At 38.9% G+C, this 22,968-nt stretch overlaps 1 protein-coding gene and 1 non-coding gene across 2 annotated transcripts in view; both read left to right on the forward strand.

Moving 5' to 3' along the window:
• LOC118971128 (protein furry homolog) overlaps positions 1-22,968 on the forward strand; it is a 157,946-nt gene that overhangs the window by 92,213 nt on the left and 42,765 nt on the right. Inside the window, 14 exon segments of the mRNA XM_073235390.1 lie at positions 172-229; positions 1,129-1,220; positions 1,506-1,678; positions 2,752-2,796; positions 2,799-2,914; positions 4,132-4,242; positions 7,903-8,057; positions 14,538-14,637; positions 14,950-15,121; positions 19,397-19,653; positions 20,132-20,185; positions 20,187-20,279; positions 21,419-21,584; positions 22,504-22,597. Of these exon segments, the coding sequence (XP_073091491.1) occupies positions 172-229; positions 1,129-1,220; positions 1,506-1,678; positions 2,752-2,796; positions 2,799-2,914; positions 4,132-4,242; positions 7,903-8,057; positions 14,538-14,637; positions 14,950-15,121; positions 19,397-19,653; positions 20,132-20,185; positions 20,187-20,279; positions 21,419-21,584; positions 22,504-22,597 (1,686 nt within the window).
• LOC140844617 (U6 spliceosomal RNA) lies at positions 15,320-15,425 on the forward strand. Its single transcript, XR_012123182.1, has one exon. It is a non-coding gene; the product is annotated as a U6 spliceosomal RNA (small nuclear RNA).

Consider the following 22,968-nt stretch of genomic DNA (forward strand, 5'->3'; position numbering starts at 1 on the left):
TCAACACCAATTTGCAGTTCACCATAGGACTGGGAAATGGAAAGGCCGGGGGAGATTGTGGTGTCACAAACCCAGTGAAAAAAAGCAGCTGATTTAGGATTGACTGAATATATTTGGTGACAAGCTGGGTGTCCATAAAGATGAATCCCAACTGACCTTTCTCCTCCCCAGAGAATTGGTAGAGGAACTTCATCCATTAATGAAAGAGGCTCTGGAACGAAGACCAGAGGTAAGATTTTGAGTTTCTATAATGCCTTGATTCATTTGGACAGGGCGGTGAATTTCAGTCACACCCAGTGATTTCCCCTCAAGAATGCAAACACCCCAACATGCTTTTAACAATGAATCTTAATATTTTAATCTTTCTTATTTATTTGTCAGTATTTGAGTATTTACTATACTATGGTTCCTACTTACAGAGACTTTATGTACTAAACTTACAAAAGCAAAACAGACTAAATATTTAGCCACTTTTATATTAAGACATTACATTTTTCTGCAGGAGGTTTGAATGGACCGACTTGTGGGTCTTAGTCTGTTTCCTTGATTTTTCACAAGGAGTTCGATGGTCAAGAATAGTATTTGTTCCATCTGGCATCTGAAGCATTTTCATCAATTCTTATCTTCCCCGATGTGAACTCTGAGGTGGATAAACTTACAATGTAGCAGGATAAAAAAAATAAGATAAAAAAGATTAAGACTAAAAAAAGAAGCTTCCTTTATAATAGCTCAGATACAAGAAGTAGCAGAAATTTAGCAGTGTAAGAACAGCGTTACCTCTGTGACCAGAGTCGGTGGGATTAGGAGTGTTCCCTCACCTTTCCACTTGTTTCAGACCCTAAAATCTTTCAGCAGATGCTGGGAGCATCTAGGATATGAGACACGTGGGACCCCAACATTTCCTCCTCAGAAGTATTTATTGACCCATTTATGATCTGTTCCTCTCCTAGCCTGTAACAGCAAGCATTTTCTCTAAGGATTAATTAGGAAGAAAGAAAATTACATTTTGGCTCTTCTGTTTAGAAAATTGAAAATAACTCCATTATGCTTTTCTTGAATAGAGTTGCCTAAAGCAAACTTAATAGTGTTTGGCCCATGTCTGTAAGTAGTGTTACCTCTTTCTAACAGAACAAAAAGCGCCGAGAATGGGGAGACTTGTTAAGGCTACAACTCCTTCGGATATTTGAACTTCTGGCTGATGCTGGTGTCATAAGTGACAGGTAGGGGGACATTCTACTGATGTGAACTCTCCTCACCAAACTATTTTTGTTGTCTCTTTTTTTTTGTCTTTTTTTAAAATATAGATTACCTTTAACTTTTACTCAGAAATATCCAAAAAAGCTTATCAGTGTTTTTTGTCATAGTCTGTTTACACTGCAGATAGGTCGGAACAGATTCATTGTGTGAGTTCTCACAGTGACTCTTACTGTGCATGAGGCATGGACTTCTTTGACATAAAGACTAACCACCTAAATGTTCATTTTTATTTGTATCTTTTATTCTAGCACAAATGGAGCCTTGGAATGGGATACATTAGCTCTTGGGGCTTTGTTCTTAGAATACGTGGACCTGACCCGCATGCTCCTAGAAGCCAAAAATGATAAAGAAGTTGAAATTCTTAAAGATATCCGGGCACATTTCAGTGCGATGGTCGCCAACTTGATTCAGTGCGTGCCAGGTACACTGACACCCCGCTGCAGATTACCTGGCGAAACCATTTGCATTCCCAGTACTGGGCTTTCCTCTCCCAGCCTGCTTGCCTGTGTGCAGGTCTAGGATGGGATCATTTATTTGGAAATACCCATAAGAGCAGATTGTGGTAATGCAACAGAGTTGGAAAGGGAACAATAGGAATTACATGTGGCTTTGTGCTTGTCCTTATCTCTATTCTTTGTTTTGGTTCCCACCTCAAAAAGAACCTATGTGATTTCCATAGGAAGGAAGTAATTGAGAGGGCATACTGACAGAGGCTTTATTTTTTCATTCTTATTGTGCTAATCCGTGAGCACAAAAATCCCAGAAATATCCCTGCTCTTGACACTATCCAATCAGTACATGATATAGAATTCTGTACAGCTGAATAAACTCTATCGTGGAGAGGGTATTTATTTTTTACAAAGTAACTGGATATGAAACATTTTCATCCAGCAGCATAGAGAATAAAAATAGCTGGTCAGTGTAGTATAAAAATTAATTACTATAATTAAAGCTTTTTGACCTAATTACAAAAAGCCACTACTCAGTTTTTCTACTTTTTATTATTTTGTGGTTGCATAACCTTCTTCTTACCAGTCCTTTTCATCTTTGATGGCCCTAAATTAAGATTTGAGTTGACATTTTTTGTCAAAATATGTTTGCTTAAAATAGACAGTCTATGCATTATATTTCATAGTTCTTCCTAAAGACAGGCAGCAGCAATGAGGAGAATATTTTATATGTAAGCAACAGCTTAGTGGAAGGTGTTGCAGTTTTTCTAGCTATTGATTAGAAAACAATGTCTGTGAGTACATTTTTTATCTCATAACTTCCCGCTCTGAGACAAGGTGCTATTTCACTGCAACGTGAGAAAGAATAACACTTGGAAAGAAAATTTAGCCTGGACTTTTTAAATACATGTTTCCTTACCTAAGGCAAACCAGAGCTAGGAAATGAAATTACTCCTTTCCCCAAAACTTAAGCTGCACGTGTAATAGTGACCTAACCTGTCACTGTGTTCACTAGGAGACGCTTAACTCTGTGTTTTCCTTCTAGTTCATCACTGAAGATTCCTTTTTCCCCAGCAAAGCCTGAGGCACCATTTTTCATCCTGTTTAGCCAGTGGGCAGGACCTTTCAGCATCATGTTCACGCCTCTGGATCATTACAGTTATAGAAATCATCAAATTACCAGATACCAGTATTGTGCATTAAAGTAGGTCACTTTTGCCTCAGTGACTTCCTAGTCACACCATGAAAGGTCTCTTTCCTCAAACTACAGCCTGGACTTAAATAAGATTAAAATAGTTATGATACTCGAGGATAAAATGCAAGTGCACATGCCAAAAAAAAAAAAAAGAAAGAATGAAAGAAAGAAATTAAATAAACACACACACAAACATACATACATAAGTTGACTTTAAAAATTCCAAAAGGTGCACACATAAACATAAGTAGCTGTGTATAAACATATAAATATTCCAGTTGGGTTCACAATTCCCAAATGCAAAACTTTTCCAAGCTCCCACTTTTATGCAGTATTTCTCCTCTGTGAGAACCATGTATTTTTGCTTAGATACCCTGTAACGGGCTGCCTTGCCAATTAACTGTACCTCAAGTTCAAAACCTACCACGAGCCACATTCCCTTTTTAGTCCCCTCCTATTCTAGAAGTCTCCCGGAAATAAATTTCCACACTAGTAGGACTGTTCCAAATTTTTAGAAGCATGATTCCTGCAGCCTGATTTCCTTTAGAAAATTAGCTGTATAATCAGTTCTGTCATATATACCAGAAGTTGCTGGCTGTCAGGTTGACTTCTGCCTCAGTGGAGCTGATTTAAACCATAGTCATTTAGACCCACAGATTACAAAGCTAATCAAGATCTCCACTCCTCTTACCCACCCTTGCTGCTTCCCCACTCCCCTCAAAGGAACTGAAGTTCATATTCTTCCTTTTCTTTGTCTTTGATTAAGAATCACCATTACGTATTTCCATCTGTTTCATGGTCTGTCAGTTTAGCACCTTAGTTAAACATCTGTCAGCTTTATCAGTTCAGTACATGACTCAAAACATTTTTCATCAAAGCATAATTTGAAAAGCTGTATTTACCTTATAAGCTGAAGTCATTCCCTTAAAATCACTGAAAGTATGTTTATTTTAAGTATTGTAAAATGGACATTTTGTTTTGAATATCTTACTTTTTCATCATAAAGATTTATTGTAATCTTAAAATGACATGTCCACAAAGTTAAGCCTATGGATTTTAACTCTTATCAAAAAAAGATTCAAAATTGGGAATTTGGTATTCTTATTGAATTGATTAAGGAATACTTTAAAATCTTGTGGAAATAATTGCTTTAAAAGACCCTCATCATTTATAAAGTCAATTGGTTAATGTTAGATCATTCCATGTTTCATTCCCATGTTTTGTTGTCAGGCAATGTCAGCAGTGTTGTTCTGTGGCCCGGTGTTTGATAATGTGGGCCTTTCCCTAGATGGCTACCTGTATAAGTGGCTTGACAACATTCTGGCTTGTCAAGATTTACGAGTAAGTACTAGCCAAAAATACATTATTTTAAATGTCTTGAGTTGCTGCCTCAGTTGGGTTACTGAGGTGGGTAAGCATCAGTCACAGCACAGTAATCACACATCACCCACGGAAGTGTAGGTTTATGTGGCGTTCACATCGCACTATGAAGTGTCAGGATAAAAAACACAGTAACCACCGAAGCTGACCATAAACTGGACCATAAAGCCAGTGTTCACGGTTCAGATGATTGAAATGGCATGAACTGTGTTCTCTAGTCACAGTGGCATTAAGCTAGTAATCAATAATAAAAGATAATTAAGAATTGTTTTTCCAGATAACCAGTGAGTCAAACAATAAATGACAATAGAAATAGAGAAAATTTTTTTTAAATTTTTTATTAAGGTGTTATTGATATACACTCCTATGAAGGTTTCACACAAAAAAAACAATGTGGGTTACCACATTCACCCGTATCATCAAGTCCCCACCCACACCCCAATTGCAGTCACCATCCCTCAGGGCACCAAGATGCCGCAGATTCACCACTTGCCTTCTCTGTGCCACACTGTTTGGGGAAAAAAATATTTTTGAACTGAAAAATAATGAAAATACTACATACTAAACTTGTGGGCTTGCTTAAATAAAGCCTTGCTTGGAATGAAATGTATAGTCCAAAATGCATATATTAGAAAGAAAAAAAGCTCAGTGACCTAAGCATCCATCTCAAGAAGACAGAAAAAGGTAAACATACTAAACTCAAGAAAGTACAATGGAGGAAACAATAAAGATAAGAGCAGAAATTAGTGAAAGAAAAAAATTAATAGAAATGATCATTTAAGCCAAAAGTTTGGGTTTGTTAAAAGACTAATAAAATTAAAAAATCCATGGCAAGTTTGATCAAGAAAGACAGAGAGAAGGTACATGTCACCAACATAAGAAATATAAAGGGACATCACTACAGATGCTACAGATATTAAAAATAGAATATATGAAAATGTTTTTGCCAAAAACTCTAAAATTTAGATAAAACAGACAAATTCCTCGAAAAACATAAAAAAAGAAAATGTGAGTAGTCACATAAGTAATAAAGAAATTTAATATGTAATTGAAAGTCTTCCCACAAAGAAAACTTTAGGACCAGGGTAAGGATTTAACAAGAAGGAAAATTAAATGACAATTTCATTCATGAGCATAGGTACAAAAACTAAGGAAATATTAGAAAACTGTACTCAGTGATATATTAAAAAATGATTCTTCATGATCAAGTTGAGAGTATTCAAGAACTGCAAGATTGGTTTAATAGTTCAACTCATTAGTGTGTTGTATAAAGAGTGTCAAGGAGGAAATATCACATGATCATCTCAAGAGATACAGAAAAAGGACTTAATAAAATTCTACATTCATTCCAGAAAGAAGCTCCTAATAAAACTAAGAAAAAGGAACTTCCTTAGTTTGATAAAGAAGTCTTACAAAAAAAAACCTATAGTAAATATATTTAATAGTGAATATTGAAAGTGTTCCCTGAGGTTAGGATGACCAAGAAAGCTCATTTTCACCACTTCTATCAACATGATACTAAAGATCCTTGCCAATGCATTAGGAAAGAAAAAATAAGGTCCAGTAATGAAAAAGAAGAAACCAGACTGTAGATGTAAATGTGAAAGTGAAAAGACAAGTTTCCAGAAAATAATACAGGAGACTATCTTAATCCCCAGGGTTAGGGAAAGATTTCTTACACAAAAATTACCATAAAGAAAGACTAATTAAAACACTTGATGAAAAGAGACCATTAAGAGTGTGAACAGGCTAGCCATAGAGTACAAGAAGATGTTTGCAACATAAAAATCAACAGAGTTCTTATCTAGAATATATAAAAGATCCCTAAAGATAAATAAGATAAAGACACTTTCAGAAAAATGAGCAGGAGACTTAAACAAGCAATGTATAAAAGAGGTTATCTAAATGGCTAATATACATAAGAAAAAAGTCTCAAGCTCATTAGTAATCAGAGAGATGCAAACTAAATCCACAGGTCATACTTCCTCAAAACCACCAGAATGGCTAAAATTAAAAAGATTGACATCATCAAACATTGATGAAGAAATGGAGCAACAGAAACTTTAATGCAATGCTATAAAATGAAAATTGGAATGACCACTTGGGAAAACTGATTGACGTTATCTGCTAAAGTTCAACATAGCATACCCTACAGCCCAGCAGTTTCACTCCAATGTGTACATCCAGTGTGTGCCACATAAGACACATACAAAAATATTAAAAGCCGTATTATGAAGTCAAAAGCTGGAAACCACCCACATGTTCATCAATAGTAGAAAGTGATCATAAATTGTAATATTATACAACAATGAAAATGAATGTAAATGACTCTCAAGAATACATGAGTGAAAGAAAACAGACACAAAATTATATACTATATAATCCCATTTACTATTATATATTACATAATACATCCAAAACAGCCCAAAGCAATCAATAGTGTTAGAAGTCAGGAGAGTAGTTTCTTTTTAAGAGGAAAGGAAGTATGATAATTAGGAGAATGCACCAGGCATGCTTCAGTGGTGCTAGTCTGGTTTTATACTTTACGGTGTTCACATTAGTGTGTTCAGTTAAGATAACTTATCATTTAGTTGTGAATTATATACCATCTATCTATTTCATACTTCAGTATAAAGTTTCTAAAGTATGATACAAATTAGCTGATTTTCTTTCAAGTTGAACTAACTTTTTAATGTTCTCTTTAAGTCCTTTGCAATAGTCTCATCAGCTTTTGTCTGCTGCTAATTCCTTAAGCCCACGGGGAACTAGGTTGATGAAGTTTGACCATCCAGTGAGAATATCACCCCCATCTTGGCCCACACTTCATAGTTAAGAAAACAAAACAAAACAAAAAACTGTCCAGAATCTTTCCTTCTGCAACTCCTGCAACCGTCAAAGAGTGGACAACTTTGGGAGAGGGCTGTAAAATGTTACTTTCTGAGAGGACTGTAACCTGGCTTCTCCTGGACAAATGTGTGTTGACAGTAGCTTCAGGAATCATCAATTAAGAATCCTGTTGATACTATCTAATATGAAGATCTTCTCATATGAAAGTTCTGTAGTTTTTGACACTGTATTTCTTTTTAGAAGATTTCCAGCCAGGTTTTATATATATGTGTGTGTAGGTGTGTATTTATTTATTTATATGTATATATAAATAAATATATTAAGCTAACTAAGTATATTTAGTAATCAAGCCTCATAAACATATTCCCTCTGATTTTTTCCTTCAAACACTTTGCATGCATAAAGAGTATCTTTTGAATATTTAGAGTTATTTTTAACCAAATACATCTATTTTTCAAAAGTATTTTAAGTGCAAAAAAGGAACACTGCCAATAAAGCCTTCACCACCTTTTCAGAGGTGAAAACCAAGAATGAGTGGATCCTATTTGACAGATTTACACAGAGTCAAATTTAGTTTTTACATTTCAGTTTTTGGTTGCAATATCGCATCCTCTTAAAGATGAATACTACGTGGAATAAAAATTTATCAAGATGGTTGCTCAGTCTTTACTTTCATTATACATAGTTTATATTGACTAAGCTTGTGTCTTTTGCATCTTTCCCTAGAATAATCTTTCATTAAACTTAAATAATTACTTTTCTCCATGTATTCAGGTTCATCAGCTTGGCTGTGAGGTGGTCATCTTGCTGTTGGAACTTAATCCTGACCAAATAAATCTTTTCAATTGGGAAATTGACCGATGCTACACAGGGTCCTACCAACTGGCATCGGGCTGCTTCAAAGCCATAGCGACCGTGTGCAGCAGCAGGTGAGAACCCTTTTAAGTGGAAAGTATTGGTCAGCGGCAAGTACCATTAAGGTTGCCTGCCCTTCATGGTATCAGTAATTGAGAGCTGACTGTTTCGCAATGATTGGAGCAAAGTAAATTCTAAGGGGATACAAACTGGCCTGCATTTCCCCAGCTGATAGACGGCCTCTGTAAGTTTGCAGCCAGCTTGATTGTCCTTATTCTGCCAGGAGAGTGGCTTTCAGGGACAGCCCCCTTCTTTTTAAGTGCCTGGAAATTCATAGTGAAAAAATAGAGCGGGATTATAAAAATACACTATGTATTATCCAAGATACATTAGAGGATTAAAGGAATTTCTAGAAATGTTTCTGGCAGGGATGAACTGTAAGCCCTTCAGCCATTCTTAAGACCAAATAAATCCAGGAAGCAACATAAAAATGTTGAATCCCTTTTGTCTAAAACCTCAGAAAGGAAGAAAACAAAATGTAGCACCGTGAGTCCCATAGATACACTTTTAAAACCAATGCCCTGGTTACATCAGTTGGTCATTTAATGAAGCCGTTCTGCACTGTATAATTTATTGAGTGAAATAATTTCATTACCAAGATGAAACAGTTAGTAAAGGCTCCTCAGATTGCATAAACTATTCTCAAAAAATAGTTTATGGATTAGTGATTGAGAAAAGGCAGCTCAAGTTTATTTTTGAAATAACTCTTATAGACTTGATTTTCCTTTTTATTTAAATGTTGCATTTTAAATAGCTACCATGAACTACCAGAGGAAGGAAATAAAAGTGAATTTATTTTAAATTGCAACCTATTACAGTTCTAAATTAACAAGGGCAGAATTTTAGAAGACATCTACTTTTCAATAAACCCAAAATGAACGTGTTGTTTAAAAAGATAAGCTTCTCTTTAATATTTTTCTTTTTCTTTTATAAAGATAGTGGATAATATTTTATGTCCATGACTTTCCTTTTTCCATAATCTTAGTACAATTCTTATTATATGCTTTAAAAGTTATAGCAGATGAAAGGAGGAGACAAGGAATGACTCTATAGCAACTTACTATGCTGACAGACAGTGACTGCAATGGGGTGTGGGGGGTACTTGGTAATATGGGTGAATGATGTGAACACAATGTTGCTCATGTGAAACCTTCATAAGATTGTATATCAGTGATACCTTACTAAAAACAGTTACAGCAGATGAATATAATCTAAACTGCCTGATTTTCCATCAGTTTATTTCTTGATTTTAACCTTACAAAATAATTTTTATACCTATAAGATACTACCAAAATAACATTTTTTACAAAAAATCTCTTTCTCTGGAGGGTTCTTTTTTAGATATTTTGGCATTCTAAAAACAAATTTCTGCCACATGCTCTGATTTTTTAGAAATGTGTTTAGAATTTAATATTTGGACCCTGGATTCATTTGACAAAAAAAGAATAATCAAAGTTTTCTCTCTTTGCTGCCCTTCTCCCAGTGAACTTGGTTTGAACTATCCTAGTCCTATTTATTTCACCACATAACCATCTCATAAAATATCACATTGCATCCCTCTGAATGAATCTAGGTATTTTTCTTTAGGGAGCATGAATAAGTGCTTTATGAATTTAGCAATATAGTTTCAACTGCAGTAATACCTCCAGCCACAAAAAATATTGGGTCATAAAACCCTCTATGTTTAGAGTTCGGTTTTAAGATATCATCTTAAACTATTTTGGTTTCTTAGACAAATATTCCATATCCATTTACATTCACAACACTCATCTATTCTGAAGGAAGCTCAGAGAACCAAGCCATGCCAGGGCTGCTGCCTGTCTGCCAAGACAGTAGCCAACATTTCTGCCATTTCTTAACCAGAGAGCATGTTGACAATTCACAGGTTTAGCTGTGGCCTAAATGGGCTCTCTTTTCCCATAACTTTTCCGTGAGTCTAGATGAGCCTGCAGGTTTGTCTGAGCCATCTTTGTACTGAGGTTTTCAGTAGTATTTTCAAAAGCAAGTCTGGTGTCTTCACTTCTGCTTTATTTGTCTTCTGCAAGATTTCTTCTAAGGAACACCTGAATATCTAATCTTATGAAATAATAAACAGAAACTGGATCATATCAAATTTTGAAACAAGTTACTGGCATAGCAACTCCTACAAGCACAGTGTCTTTCTTGTAAAGTAAATTATTCCCTCCTCCTTTGCAAATAGGAATGAACAAATGCTGGTTTTATTTGTATAGGAATATGACAGTTTACAAGCAGACTCATTTATTACGGAACCACTTAAAACTGACTCTAAAATATTGAATATTTTTTAATGCTGTTGATTAAAATTTTCTGCCTTTAGCTTTAGAAAGGGGCATTAGCCATTTTTGCATACTTAATACATCAATCCCTGTATTCATTAGCTGGGATAATGGGGGGAAAATGATTCTCTACAATCTTTTGTTTGGTTTCTCTTTTTCTGTGAAGGACTCTGTGTGTGTGTGTGTGTGTGTGTGTGTGTGTGTGTGTGTGTGTGTGTGTGTTGTGAACTTTCTGATCTCCAATAAAACTAGGACTTATAACTATGGTATGACTCTGGTGGTACTGAGAGATTTGGAGGTCAGAGTGGAACTTAAATAGGACCCGAAAAAATGAGGATAAAACAAAGTAACAGTGGGTAGCAATCATTTAAGGAATTCTTCATACAATGTTTTATAGTTGATTGAAAGCTAGTAAATGCAACTCAGTACTATAATTTCACATGAAAGAACCTACCTCACCTGTCAGGCAGCACTAGTTCAAATAACTATGTGGCTTCTGGATATGTTCTTATTAACGTTCCCCTCAACTCCAAATTATGCCAGTACAGAACAGATAAGAAAATAAAGAAAGAGATTAAGTGGTTTTCCAAGGCTCTAAACCAAGGTAAATAGTATGCTGCATATTAAACATATAGTCCATTTCCAATCGCTAGCTTTACTCATCAGAATTATTTTCACACTTAAACACTTCAGAATTCCATTGTTTTCACTCTTACCCTCCACCCTACTACTAGTAGATGTTTGAGAATTCACATAAGATCAAATTTATCATTTTTAAAGGATTTTGTTGGGGGTGGTTTTTTATCGTCATGTTGTTTGTACGCCTCTATTGCTTCAAGTTAACTTCCTGAAAATCTTTCCTAATTTAAATCAGACCCAGCAAACTTGAATCCTTAAAAGCAAATGCCCCACATTTCTTAAGGGAACAGCATTGCTCCAGGGAGGCCAGGGGAAGCCCAGGATGCTTAAGTGCCAGTCACAGACCCTAATGGTGACGAGGGCCCTCGTTTGGCTGCGTCAGCGGAGGTGTTGCAGGAGAGCACAGAGTGTAAGGATTCGGGCTCTGGAAATGTGCTCTCTTGAGTTTGAGTTAATTCTAGCTCTCTGCCTCTAATCAAGCTGTGTGTTCCTGCACAAATCACTTGCAAAATTTATTGCAAAAGTTCCTGCAAATGCTTACGTACTATAAAATGGGAGCAGTAATAGGGCTGGGGTGAGGGGTACATAAGACCAATCTCTCAACCTCAGACCTTGTACACAGCACCCTGTAAACACTATTACTATCCGTTAGTATTTGGAGGCAAAGAGCTTTGATGTCATCCCCTCTACTAGTAAGATTCATCTCTTTTCAGAATACCTCAGTTATCCTGAGCTGTGTCATTTAGTTCTGCATAAGCCAGTGCTAGTATTCCCTAAGTTCTTCAAAATCTCCTCTCTTCTTGATTGAAAAAAAAAGAGTTTTATTGCTTGTTTACTTGCTGAATCATATCTGCCATTCATATTTACTTTGCCATCTGATTGTTATTCTGTATGATCAAAGCTGTACTTATCTTTTACCCTCCCACCACCTATGTTGAAAAATTAAATACTGGAAAGTGTCAGATTCAGTCTTAAGCCTATTTTAAACATCTAAGTACAGATGTTTTATTTGTACCATTTCACTCATTGGAGAACCTCCTGATTTTTTTCCTTCTCTGGGTTTTCTTTCATTTTCTGTATTTGTGTTACTTCTTTCAATGTTTCCATGAATTCCAAAGCAGCTAATTGCATGTCCTAATTACATGGCCAAGTGCATGGCCCCGCATGAGAGGGAGGCCTTGTCTATGCTTTTCCTGCCTTTAACCCCCCAGTGATCCAGCAATATTTCCCAGTGTTCTTTAATATGTGTGTATTAAATCCAGTGTCAGAGACAACAAGGTAGGTAAGACATCTCTAACCCCTTTGGGGCCCTGAAGAGTTTCATTTCTACTTTCATAGTCAGAGAGGTCTACTTCCAGATACTGTAGTTTGTAAGAATTCCAAGTTAGACGGGCTGTGAGAGGCGCTGCTGTGGGCTGTCCAGGAAGCTGATCGCACTGCAGGTAAGGCCTGGGAGGCTTTGGAGTCAGACATATGGAGGATGGAGTCTAGGTTCCCCAACTTCCACATGACCTTGGGCAAACATTTAACTTCTCTAAGTCTCACAGATTAAATAGCAGACCTAGGTAAAGCCTCGGCTCAGTACCTAGCACAGAGTAAGCATGTTGTAACCCAAATGTCACTGGCATTCATCACCATCCTCACCACTGGCACCTGGGGGGCTTTCCCAAATTTCCCATCTGACACATTAACCTCATGCTTTTTTGTTCATTAAAAATAAAAACTCTAGAAAGTAATCATTTTTGAGTGCAAATTTAAATTAATAAAATCATTTTGGAGGGCACATATTTTATATATGTACACAGACACACACACTTAGAAGAGGGTGGTTGCCACAGTGTGGCAGAGGGAGATGGAGGCTTCTACCCTTCACATGCCTGCTCGGCCAGCACCAACTTAGCAGCCATGTGCGTGGACCATCTCAGAACTGATCCTCTGGCCCTATGTGTTCCTTGAATCTGTTGAAAGAAAATTATACTCATGTATTACTAGTTTCATAAAATATTCAATGTGATTAATATTAAAAAGAAGTGACAAACCATTCTTTTTCATGTATTTAACCAATTCTCTCTATCATCTCTCACTGAAGTTGCTGTACGATGGGCATTATTCATAGTAGTCCCTTGCCTTTCTAGGAGGATAAAATGTTTCTAAAATAGGGCTTCATAGACAATATAATTATAGAGTATCAAAAAAGGGATGCATAAGTAAAATAATTAGTAAGTTTTTCATACTCCAAGCTATCTTCTGCTTTCTGAAAGTTTCCTCAAAATAAATATCAGCCACTTACCTTTTACATGTAGATCATTCACTGTATCACCAGTTGTCTATTTATGACCTCTTTTACATTAGAGACTAAGAGAATACACACAGTGAAAGTTATCTTAAATAGTACTACATACCAAGAAAAAAGTCATTATCTCCATTTTCCATTTGATTATACCACTAATCTCCACATCACCTATTCCCTATGTTCCTACTCTCCCCAGCAACCATTCCACACATGCAGGTTTGAAATCCTGCTCATTTATCTCCTTAGCATTTTTCAGATCTAACCCCTCCTTGCTGCCTCCACCATTCCTGCCCTAACTCAACCCCCTGCAATTACTGAAACAGCTTCCAACACGGACCCCTCCACAAGCCATCCTCCACACAGACTGACTCATCAACAACTGATGTCATTGCCTCCCTCCCCAGCTGCAAACCCCATAGGATCCCCATAATTTTTAGGCTGAGGTCCACAGGCTGGTCATCTCCTGAACCCCGCTCCCATGCTAGCCCAATCTCCCTGTGACCCTCTCCTATGCCTTTCGCACAGTCTAGTACACAGATACGTTCGTTGTACAGAGGTTATCTTGCTGTTTCATTCTTAACCTTTCAAAGTGCTGTTCTGCCTGGTAAATGCCCCATACTGCTCTTGGCTTGCTTGGCTGATGTCTCCTGGTGCCTCAAGGCCCAGTACACTTGTTTCTGCCTTGGGAAAACCTTCCCTAACCAACGCCTGATGTAGGTGTCCCTCGTCAGGATTCTGCAGCATGCCTCAGGGACTCCTGTCGTAGATGTCACTAAACCGTTTACTTTGTCTCCCTGACTAACCTGTAAGCCCCTCTAGGAAAGCACCAGATTTACTTAGTATCATCAGTTCTTTGGAGTTGTTCCTGGTATGTGTTCAGTGCATAATAAACATAGATGGATTGAATGAAAATATTAAGTGAGTGAGCTACTAAGAAACTTAGACGTATCATCTTTGGCCCCTTCCACTTATATTTGGTTTTCATTAAGATCTCTTTCATCAAAATGCATAAAATCCACTTGCGTTCAGCTTCTTGTGTTTGTTTATCCTGGTGCAAACAGTATTCAGTTTTAAACAAAGACAGAGCTATTTCCCTTCATCTACTAATAAACAGCAAAAATGAGGGGAAAACAATGGTTAAATGGGCATGGGAAATTCATAAGTAAGTCATTGAAGTCAGTGTGCCATCTAGAACTTTGAGGGTAATGATTTAGCAAGATTACTAGCCAAGCTATCTTGTAAAATCTGCTGTGTTTTTTCTTTAGGAACTATCCCTTCAATATAGTGACATTGTTAAACCTTGTTCTATTCAAGGCCTCTGACACCAACAGAGAGATTTATGAAATCTCCATGCAGCTCATGCAGGCACGCATCACTTACTTACATGGAAACTTCCATTCTTGAGCACGAAAATCAGAATGGTGGTTGGTCACTGGATTGCTGTTTATTGCTATGCATTTATGTGTATCTGCATATCACTGGTGGATATGAAGAGTGAGAAAACAATTGCATAATCCTCTATAAACATAGAAACGAACTGATTCCTTACCTTTAATATATATTAAAATATGCATCCATTGGTTTTGTTACTATGAAACTTTATTAGATATAAATACTCCTGGGATAGCCAGGCAATGTTTATTCATACTGTTTTCTTACTTTCCTATCTCTTTGTAGATCCTTGAAGCAAAGCTTTTTGTATACTCGAAGAAAGTAACTGAACAAAGACCTGGCAGTATTCTCTGTGGGACCCACGGGCCATTGCCACCTCTCTACAGTGTGTCATTAGGCCTATTATCATGTGAACTGGCCACGATGTACCCTGAGCTCACTCTCCCACTCTTCTCAGGTACCACGCAATAGCTAATGATGACATGTGTGATCATTGCTGCTCCAAGCAACCTTCCTTTTTAAATTCTAGTATAATTTTAGAGTCAAAATTATGGATGCTAAATTTGCAGATAAAAATTGCTCAGGGCTAAGTCCCATTACCTCTAAAAGAAATTTTAGGATATCTTTAAACATTTTTTTCAAAAGTGCTTATCTAGTGCTTGCTCTGGCAGCACATATACTGAAACTGGAAAGATACAGAGAGATTAGCATGGCCCCTGTGCAAGGATGACATGCAAATTCATGAAGCATTCCATATAAAAAAAGTGCTTATCTAAAACAGTAGAAGTACAAATAAATGTAAGACAAATGCCGGGATGCTTCGATTAATTATACATTTCTACATTCATTATATTTGTAAAATTTCCCAAAGAAATTAAGCACGGGTGCTTTTAATTTAATACATCTAATTGTTGCAAGTTGCTCTGGGTAATGCTGATGACAGTGGTGTTTTGTGACTTGTGTATTGCTACACGCCACAGACGTTGTTGAGAGTGATCTAGAGCTAATCTTTTCAAGTAATCTGTGTAATTTTTGTGAAAATCCATTCTTAAAGAATTGCATATGTCAACTAACTTCCTGTCTCAGTGCACGTGGTGCCTTGCTGAGTGACCGACCCCAATCTCTTAATTCATCCTCTTCCGTCTACATCACCAGCACCTCAGTGCAGATGCCCATCAGTTCCCTCACCTCTCCCTGCTCTCATGAAACCAAATATGTACAGCACTTCTCGACTCAGACTTCTCTGCCCAGTTTTCCAAAAAATAATTGCTGGTAGAAACAGCTTTCATCTGCTGAGTGATTATTATATTCCAGGATCTATGCAGGCACTTTAGATACATTGCACTTATTTAATCTTTGAGGTTTGAAATGGGGCTCTGGAGCCGGGCAACCTGGCCTCATCACTGGCCCTCCCATTCACTAGCTGTTTGACCTTGGGCAAGTCACACAACCTCTAAACTCTATTTCTTTGTCTGCGATAATAACTACCTCATAGGGTGTGAGGGTTAAAATGAGCTAATGAAAATCAAGCAGGTAGCCCAGTCTTGGCATGGACTTGCTACTACTACCACCATAATCAGCATTCCTGTTTTACAGATGAGGAACTAGGGCTTAGAGATGTTAAATGATTTTGTCAAAACCAACTAGCTAGGATGCCACCCAGTCAATATTCAATCTAGGTCTTTTCCTCCAAAACCAGTGCTGTACATGTGGAACTCCTTTGCCTATTACAAAAAAAAACCCCTCCATCTCTAGATTTGCTTTCCCCCTTTCCACCCAAGAGCCCCTTATTCCGGTCTCACTTAATCCTTTATCAGCATGCCAGGACCTTTTGTAAAGCCTTGCTTCCGTTCATGCCGTTCCCTCTGCTGGAAATGGCTCTTCATCCCATCTCCCTAACTCCCAATCTCCCTTAGGATCTGATTTTAAAATCTGCTTCTACTGTGAAAACCTCTCCATCTCTCTGAGACAGTTAGTCACATCCTGGTGTGTGTGCCTTAAACAGTGGGGGAACTCAAGAAAAGCCTTTTGAATGAATTAATTGTCTTTATCTTTATTCACTGCAAGGAAGATTTGAGTGCCACCTGTATTACCAGGCACTGTGCTCAGGCCCTACAAATACAAAGGGGAATAAAACAATCTCTCCCATCAAAGGCTCATAATCTAGTGATAAAGAAAAACCTGCAATCCTGTGGTGATGGCGCAATGCAGCAAATTCTGCTGGGAAAGCATGTGCTTTGTATGAGATGGAAGATGAGGGTGTGTTCAGTTAGTGGGCCAGAAGCACTAGTAAGGACTTCCTAGAGAAGACAGCTGAGCTGCAGTTTTGAAAAAAAAATAGTAGGAATTTACAAAGCAGACAAGTAGTTGACATTACAGTCAGTAAACAGGCAGGCATTACAGGCTAAGGAAGTGACATGTGAGATGGCTTTGGCTTCCACCTGTGAAACAGCAGGACGCACTTGAGAGATTTCAGCACGCTGATTAGCTGAGAGGGAGAAGCCAGTGGAAGGGACAGGCTGACAGCTGGGAGAGAGGAGATTAATAGTCAGCAAGTTTAACAAGAAAAGAAGCTCACAGAATGAGTTGCAAGCATTTTCGACCTAGATTTTCTTCAACCTTCGGGCTGGTTTGATTTATGAGGAATAACTTTTAAAAAAAAATAATATGGAAAACTAAGGAGGTTATCATAGATTCCTAGTCCTTATTTTTACTGCCTTTACTATTAAGAAACTCAGGGTGAGATTTTTATCGCCTGTGATTTCAGATGACTTAATTCCTGGTGAGTAGCCAGGGAACTGGTTCAGGGCCTCCCAGAGGAGTGGGAAATGTATACAGAATTCCACTGACATTGTCTCACACTTTATTTAATTTGCTTCTGGAGACATGAATTGGGGTTTGTTTGCATGTCTGTGGCATCATTTTTTTCTCTTTTCCCCTCAAAAACATCTCTACAATCCAGGCTGTGATCTAGATGCCTGGGGCATCTGGGACAGACATCCCTACCCTCTCAGACCTTATGTCTGACAGACAAGATGCAATAAGCATCAAAAATAAGCAAATGATGCAATATATTAGAAGGCAATCATTACTACAGAAAGTCTGTTCATTTTTACACCACTATTGAAAGACAGGTAGTTTTAATAGTGGTTATCCCTCTGATTGGGAAGGTTTATTCCTCTCCAAAGTTCCCATCCTTCTTAGCAGAGTTTGGATAATTCTTTTGCCATAGAAGTGCCCCAAGTCTTTGTAACCAGAAGTCCTTTTCCTCTACCAAACCCCCAGAAAACCTTGTGCCTCTCTTCTGTCATCTGTCACTTTCTGCTCTTCCCAGAGTCACCTGTCAACATCAATTGTCTCAGAGCCTCCTTCTCGGGGAAAGGAATCAAATCTTTAGTCGGTATGCCTGGCACAGTGCTTATACCTAGAAAATGCCCAGAATGCTGGAATAAATGAATGTCCTGATTTTATAAGGATCTGAATATGTGTCACAAAAGCCCATAATATCATCCATCCTTTTTATAAAGTTTAGAAATTAAGTGAATTTTGAAATTGTGACCTCTATGAACCAGGACAGCTCAACACTGACAATCCTGGCACAGCATTAAATATATTCTTCTTCTTCAAAATAAAACATTACAATTGTAATTTTAGGAAAAGTGCCAAATCAATTAAAGTGGCCATTTTGGGGATTATCTTGGTGTAATTCCTGCTTCTGTGTTGTTCTATCATTTAGCAGCCAGGAGCTCTCTGAATGAGATTACATGCCACACTGGATAAGGAGTGCCTCAGATCCTGCTTTCTATTTTTTTTTAGATCCTGCTTTCTAACTTCCCTTAATGATAAAACAGTTCCTTCTCTAGATAGTAGAGAAATTACTTCCAAGTTTGCAGCATATATGTAAAGCTGTGCTTTTATTTCTATACAAAGCTTATTCAGATTATAAAATTAAATGCTGCTGGCAGTGAAACACAGCAGAAATGCTAGTAGAGAGCGGAATGTTGAAATGACAGGGCTGGACATACAGTTTTATCCTTTCGGTGCATTTCTTTCCTAATGTGCAGCATTGAGCAACACCGTCCACATAGTTGGCGGTTGTCAAGACTCTAAGGAGACCGTGCACTGGGTTTGTTCTTCCTGGAGGTCCACCTCTCACTTTTTAACAGTTAATTGTTCATGGAAGACACTCTGTAAAATGTTGGCTTAGTCACTGTAATAATCCAAACCACTGTCAATTAAAAGTCTGCTGGTTGACAAGCCCTGGGCTGAGCATATTATGTCCATCCTCATTATATCTTTTAGTCCACACAATACCCCAGTGTGGGTCCCTATTGGCCCCAATTTACACATGAGAAAACTGAGGAACAGAGAGATTAAAGAGCTAGCCCAGAGGTTCAGGCAGCGGCTGTGTAGAAGAACTGGGGTCTAATCACATGTCCTGATTCCGAGTCCTCTGTGTGTCCCCACCTAATGCTCCTCTTTGCTAGCAGAGGATTTGAACTCATGAGGCCTTCCTCTGTTACGGAGCCAATGCTTTCCCATTGTGCTGTCTCCTTCCCTGAGCACAGATGTGAAGGGAGGTGTGAGGACAAGCCTTGGCTTTAAGATTTTGTGGCCTTGGGGTGCTGCTGTGTGAGAAAACGCTCTGTAAACTGAAGGCACTGTTCAGTCTGTCACTTAGTTTATTTGGGTGCACTAACACATAGCTCTCCATCACTGCCGTTCTGCTCAGAGGTAAGCCAGCGATTCCCCACGACCCACCCAAACAGGCAGCAGACTATGCTCACCTATCTGCTGCTCTGGCTGCACAACATTGAGCTGGTGGACAGCAGGCTCCTCCTCCCGGGGTCAAGCCCCAACAGCCCGGAGGACAACATCAAGGACCGGGAAGGGGAAGTGAATGCCTCCCACGGGCTGAAAGGGAATGGCTGGGGCTTCCTGGAAGCCACATCACTTGTCCTGAACAACCTCATGTACATGACTGCCAAGGTAAACTCAGAGGAAGCGTGCCTCAGTGGCACACTCCAGCACCTGAGACCCGGGGTTAATCAAACTCCGTGCTGCAGACCTAGGGAAAATGGCATTTATCATTAAAAATCACATGCAGAGGGCTTGGACCATGGGGACAGCTGTGCCACAATGTGAACGTACTTCATGCCACTCAACTGTACACTCAGAAATGGCTAAGATGATAAACTTTTGTGTGTATATTTTGCCACCATTTTTAGATAACAAAAATGAAAAGAAGCCTACCATTTTAAAAACCATGTGAATAAGTATGTAACTTACTGATTTATGCATTATAAATTGCTGAAAAATGACCTCTTTCTGATGAATGGCCATGTTAACCCCCTTTTTAAGATTTTGAGATGGCCATTACCCTTAAAACGACTTTACATCAAACATTTAGCATCCTTACATTTTCCTGCGTGTCTCCTGGGCCATTTTTTTATGTTGTTTGTTACAGTATGGAGATGAAGTTCCTGGACCAGAAATGGAAAATGCCTGGAATGCATTAGCTCAACAATGAAAAATGGAGCAACAATCTCAGGATCACCTTGCAATTCCTGATCAGCCTGTGTGGGGTCAGCAGTGACACGCTTCTCCTGCCCTACGTAAGTAGGTCTGGGACTTCTGGGAATCATTCCTTATGCCTACTGGTGGTTCCATTTGCAGTCTGGAACTCAGAGCATGCCCTTTGCACCAAGCAAGATAGAGAAATCCCATTTTGTCTGTCATGTTAACCTCCTATGAGCTTGTCTAGATACTACAGAATAATTTTGTTCTGTTGCCTGAGAATCAGACCACAATCTCTTAGTGACACCTCTGTCAATTCCTTTCTAAGCCTTGACCCAGAAACCTATCAATTAAGGAGGGGACTAATAGTTGGGAACTAACTCTATGGTTCCTAAAAGCTGCCTTCTGTAAACATTAGACGAGCGATGCCAGAGAAACTAGGTCAAACGTTCTGTTACCCCTAATAAGAATGCTTTAGGTTTATGTCTGGATGCAGAGCACCCTGGTTTTTCTCTTCAAATACTTAGATGGTAGAAGAGAGAAATAAGCAGGGAGAAATCCTTCTGAGTTTAGTGTTTGTATTTAAAGATGATATGATCAGACAAATGACAGCAGTTTTAAAACCCCACCTCATCTGGCATTTGTGTGCTGGTGGTTTTTCTGAGATATTGCACGCCTGCCTGCTATTAGGAGCCACATAAGCCTTAAAGCAGCTTCAATGCCTCAGGTTTGACTATGAGGGTTACAGTAATGTGGAGCTTTAATCCAGAAGGTTTTTTAAAATTTAAAAGCATACAAACAGCTAGAACGCATTTGTCTGTAGGGGAGAAGAGAACAGCAGGGGACTGGATTCCTTTTTAAACAAAAACAGCTAGCAGCTTTTCCCCGTGGTTTGTAAAAATAAAATCCTTGCTCAAGATTAAGACTATAGATGGCAAGTTTTTAGGTTAGATAGAATTTCATGTGCCCCAAAAGTCACTTTCATGAACTCAGTTGTACAGAAAGGTGAGGCCTTCCTTCTAATAACACACCCTCCTACCAGACCTGCACACGAACAGAAAGAATCACAATCCCACTGCTCGGTCCATCCGAGGAGAGCATAAAGGTGAGCGATCAGGGTCACAGGTGATGGTGCGTTCACCCAAACTCGTGAGCCACCATCTTTGCTGTTGGGAGCCCTGCATGCTTGCGGATGGGGTTCTGGAAAACATCCATTGTTCCCTGTTTCTCTTCTCAGATTAAAAAGGTGGCAATATATTTGTGCCACAACACCATTCAGACCATGGAGGAGCTGCTCTTTGAGCTGCAGCAGACGGAGCCGGTGAACCCGATTGTGCAGCACTACAACAACCCGCCCTTCTACCGCTTCGATGCAGGCAGCAAGGCCTCCGCAGCGGCCTCGGGTAGGGGCCTCTCCATGCCTCTCCTGTAGAGCACTGAGAGGCTAGGAGTATGTGTTGGGTACTTTTTCTTTCTCCTAAGTATAACTTCATTTTAAAAATGGCTTAAGAATAGCCAAGACTCTTAAAGGCATTGTTGGTTTAGTGGAGTGATTTTGCAAGGATGACCATCAGCCCGTGGCCCGCTACTCGTATGCCACAGAGCTTTATACTTTAGGCTGATCCCGGGCAGGACACTGCAGTCACCTGGGAGTCTCATTCTGTGTCTCTGGGATGCCCTTGGCTAATAGTCTCTTAAGGCTGACCGAAGTACTCTCTTCCCCCATCACTGTATTATCACTTCCACCAAATTGGCCTGTCAGCATCATTTGATGACATGTATAGCATCCCCCTTAAATTCCTGAAAGCCTTTTATTTAGCTGCCCTTAGTATTGTAACTGCCTCCAGCTTTCTCTGCTCCCCGAGTCTCTGATGCCTTCCGTTTGCCCCCATCATGCTACCACGAAAGTGCTCTTGCAGAGAAGCCGTAGACCAGGCCTCAGAGACCCTAGGTACTTGGACTGCTTCACTAACCTTGATTTAGTAACTCCTGGACCCAGGAATGTTGAAGCAGCTAAGAGCAGGGCTGACCACTATAAATAAGGTCATTACCAAAGTGGCCAGGAAGAAAAGGTTTCAGGAATATAGCCTCACATTGCAAGAGCATTAAGGAATTCGTTTTGACCCTAACAAATATCTGGGATTCTCCCATTTTGGCTATGTGGGCTTGGCAGGTGGTTTAGAATGTCTGAGATTGTGCAGAAAATGTATGAATCATTCAAACATGAGATTTTACAGGAAATCCTTTCCTGGAATTACTTGAGACTTGGGCTTGACCCCTTCGCACACATCTTATTCTAAGTGTCTTCTCATCCACCTGCAGGTACCACCTCCAGCAGTAACATGGTGGTTGCCGGCCAGGACAGTTTTCCGGATGCTGAGGACAAGATATTGAAAGAATCTGATGAGAGATGGGTGCACAGATGTGGCCTAATTTTCGACAATAGTCTAACAAAGGCACCAGTAAAGGCTTGTGGGGTTTCACAGGTTAGACACACACACACACAAATTCTTCTTTGTTTTTTGAAATACAAATTGACTTTCCAACTCTGTCCCTATACATCCCTAAAGATAATGATTTCTTCCTGAGCAGAGCCAGAGAAGAAAACGATTAAAAGGGATATCACTCTGGTGACTGGATCCCACCTACCCCAGGAGTTAATAAAAGCCACTAGTTGTTCTGCTAGTGGGAGTTAAAGGGCAATTCCATGTGCAATTTTCAAATCTGATTGCTGAGTCGTTTCTTAGAGGTAGAGAGTTGTGTTGAGGTGTCTCTATGAAACATCAT

The sequence above is a fragment of the Manis javanica genome, chromosome 1 (genome assembly GCF_040802235.1).
Source record: "Manis javanica isolate MJ-LG chromosome 1, MJ_LKY, whole genome shotgun sequence".
Lineage (NCBI taxonomy): Eukaryota > Metazoa > Chordata > Mammalia > Pholidota > Manidae > Manis > Manis javanica.